Raw genomic sequence first — 3,316 nt, forward strand, 5'->3', positions numbered from 1 at the left:
ATAAGTTACCATAAAAAACTAGGTAATAAAGGGTGACTAAGTAATAAAGGGCATTGTAGCTTTCTCCTTGACTTCTCTCTTGGATCACACACTCAGCCGCCATGTCATTAGAAGAGCCAAGCAGCACTGCAGAGAGATACATGAGGTGTGAAACTGAGGTCTTTTGCCAACAGCCGTGCCGGCAACTCATCTCAGAGGTGGATCTTCTAGCTACAAACAGCCGTTAGGGCACTTTAGCCTTGGCTAATATTTTAACTGTAACCTGTTAAGAAATGCTGAGCCAGGATGACCCCGGCTAGTTAAACTATTGCCAGATTTCTGACCCACAGAAACTCTGAAATAACAAATGGGATAATTTATAAGGTAACAATAAACGAATACAACGCTGAAAGAGGAGAAGGTATATAAGACTTTTCTCCATCAAAGGACAGAGATTATTGAATTGAACAAGGGAGTAAAGTACAAATGGTCCTGAAATTCATCCAGCCAACTTTTGACCACTAATCTCTCCCCACGAAGAGAGATTTAATACTTTTCAAAATTTCAAAGTCAATACTTCAGCATATTCAAATTCAAGTCTCTAGTATATAGATGCTCCTCAACTTATAATGGGGTTATGTCCCGATAAACCCATTGTAAATTGAAAACACAGTAAGTTGAAAATACATTTAATACACCTAATCTATCGAACACCATAGCTTCATGTAGCCCTTTTAAAATGTGCTCAGAACACTTACATTAACCTACAGTTGGGAAACATCACCTAACACAAAGCCTATTTTATAATAAAGTGTTGAATAATTTATTGAATCTGTACTGAAAATTAAAAACAGAATGGCTGTCTGAGTACTACTGAGTATACTTCACTAGTATAGTTTCTACTGAGTGTGTATCACTTTTGCACCATCATAAAGTCAAAACCCTATTATGCTGAACCCTTGTCCTAAGGCAATGCACACCTTTGTATATACTCTTCTGGTTTAACTGCAATGCAGTGCTATGCTTTTGAAATCACTTAGAAACTGACATTCTGTTTTAATGGGTTGTATTTCAGTTTTCAAAAAAGAATACAGTTTCTAATTTACAAAAGTGTATGGAGTGATAAACTTCACATATTTTAATGTATGTATGCATCTTTGGCTAGGGTCGTGGGTAAATTTGAAAAGCTATGCATTACCCTAGAATTTATATAGAGGTCTACCTTTAACAAAGCAATTTCAAATAGCTTTCATCCTGGGGCGTCCGCTAACAAAATGGATGCATGGACTTGGGTAGGGCTCACTTAATAATGAAGTTTTTAAATAGAGACACTAGAATATATTCGGCTGTTTGTTCCAAAAGCCCCCCTCTTCGTTTCTCTCATCCCACCCACGTGCAATATAGCATACCAAAAACAGAGCCAAAAACCAGATTGTCTGCGACATATCTGTCCTGTCCCAGACAGGACAGATTAAGAGGACCAGATCAGAAAATGTGTGTACTGAGTAGCTCAAAAACAAGGGCAAAACGGTAACGCAAAGAAAATACATTCAGAGTTTTCCAAATCCCAATCTTCTCTGCTTTTACAGTTCAGCCTAGTTAGTTGTCCTCCACGCCCCCCAGCCCCACCCGCGTTTGCAATTTGTTAATAATAAACCCACAGCGAGACCCGGGGCGGGGGAGAACTAAACGCATGCGCCGTAGGGAGGGCCAACAACCTCTAGGGCGCTGCTTGGGCGGGGCCTGGGCGGTCGTGGGCGGGGCCTGGGCGGTCGTGGGAGGGGCCAGACGCGCGCGAGATTTGAATTTCCTTTCTCAGCGGTCAGTGCCCGCGCAGATGCTGAGTTTCGTGGCGGTATTCTCGCCAGGCCCTGCAGCTAGTGGGCCACAGTGCCGGCCACAGAGATGGTGGAAGGACCAGGCTGTACTCTGAATGGAGAGAAGATTCGAGCGCGGGTGCTGCCTGGCCAGGCGGTGACCGGCGTGCGGGGAAGCGCTCTGCGGAACCTCCAGGGCCGCGCCTTGCCCCTCGCAGCCTCCTCGGCTGTGGTCTCCCCGCAGGTGAGCTACTCCTGTAACCGGCCATGCAGTCAGCAGGCGGAAATGGAATAAAGACCCCGTCAGGGTTCCAAGGTTTAAAGTGTCATCTGTTTGCTCTGGCCCTGGTTTCCTGGGGCCCCACCTTTTCCAAAGTTTATTGTCACTTTGCTGTTGGGAGAAGTGGGTCGTAGTGCGCCTGCGCAGGAGCGAAGGGCTCGCGCTCGGGGCTGACGCTGCCCGGGCAAGATGCACTGCGGGAATCCAGTGAAGCTGTTTTGTCCGTGTCGCCTTGCTTGACTTCTTTATGATACCCGCATGGTTTCCTATGTCTACAGCTGCATTTTCCGCTGTTGATAACATCAAATCTCTGCTACCTCTAATACGGTTTTTTTTCTGTCCCATTTTAAAATTTTAGCATAAATGTCTAGTTTCTTACTTGCCTAATATTCTGCAATTGATAAGTGTATCACAACTAGTATAACGCTCTAAAAATTCAACTAGAAAATTTAGCACTAAGCACTAACTTCTCACTCAACTTCATGCTGCCATCTACTTAAGGGGCAATGAAACCCAGTTCTGGTTCCCTTAAGTGAATTTATTTCTTTTTAAAGTAAACTAGCACAGCTTCTTGCCACTCAGGCATTCATTGCAGACGATGTGTATTCATGTGGCCAGAACTTGTACTTAAAATATTCTGATTAAGGCATCATGCTTTAAAAGCCCTTTAGATGTGTGAGTGATTGTATTTCATGGATACATGCAATATTGCACTGTATTTCAATTTCTTCTGCAAAGCTTCCTCAGAGCCTTTGGTCCTGGAAGAAAAAGTTGCCTGCTATGAAATTAGCATATGCTTACAACTTGAAAGAAATGAGATTCTAAGTCGAAGAAAATATATTTTCAAACTTGAGGAAAAAGATTAAGTTTTGCATCTCCTTCCAATTTCCCTTTTATTTATTTTGACTTGATATGCCAGTAAGTATTCTGCACCTATTTTTTTATTATTGTTATAGTGTTTCTAAAATCATTTCAGGTTATCACAGATGGATTTTAGATGGTTTCTTTAAAATATTAATATTTATGAAAATTATTCAACAAAATTTTGAATACTCAGGGTACCTGGGGAGCAAAAATAAATACTTCCTCTTTTGTAGCCTGTATTTTAGTTGGGAAGATACAAAGACATAAAGACATTCATTAAATAATCAGCTAAAGAAATATAAATTGATAAGGAGATACATGCATGGTTCTTCTTTTTTTTTTTTTTTTTTTTTTGAGACAGAGTCTCACACTGTCA

The 3,316-nt window shown here is 41.6% G+C and overlaps 1 protein-coding gene across 1 annotated transcript in view; it reads left to right on the forward strand.

The window, feature by feature from the left end:
- Nucleotides 1–1,765: 1,765 nt before the first annotated feature.
- NEIL3 (nei like DNA glycosylase 3) overlaps nt 1,766–3,316 on the forward strand; it is a 57,813-nt gene continuing 56,262 nt past the window's right edge. The window contains exon 1 of the mRNA XM_032298710.1: nt 1,766–2,040. Within this exon, the coding sequence (XP_032154601.1) occupies nt 1,885–2,040 (156 nt within the window). The 5' untranslated portion in view covers nt 1,766–1,884. The remainder of the gene's footprint in view (nt 2,041–3,316) is intronic.

This window comes from Sapajus apella, unplaced genomic scaffold (assembly GCF_009761245.1).
Source record: "Sapajus apella isolate SASKATOON/1434 unplaced genomic scaffold, GSC_monkey_1.0 scaffold39, whole genome shotgun sequence".
In the NCBI taxonomy this organism is placed as follows: Eukaryota; Metazoa; Chordata; class Mammalia; order Primates; family Cebidae; genus Sapajus; species Sapajus apella.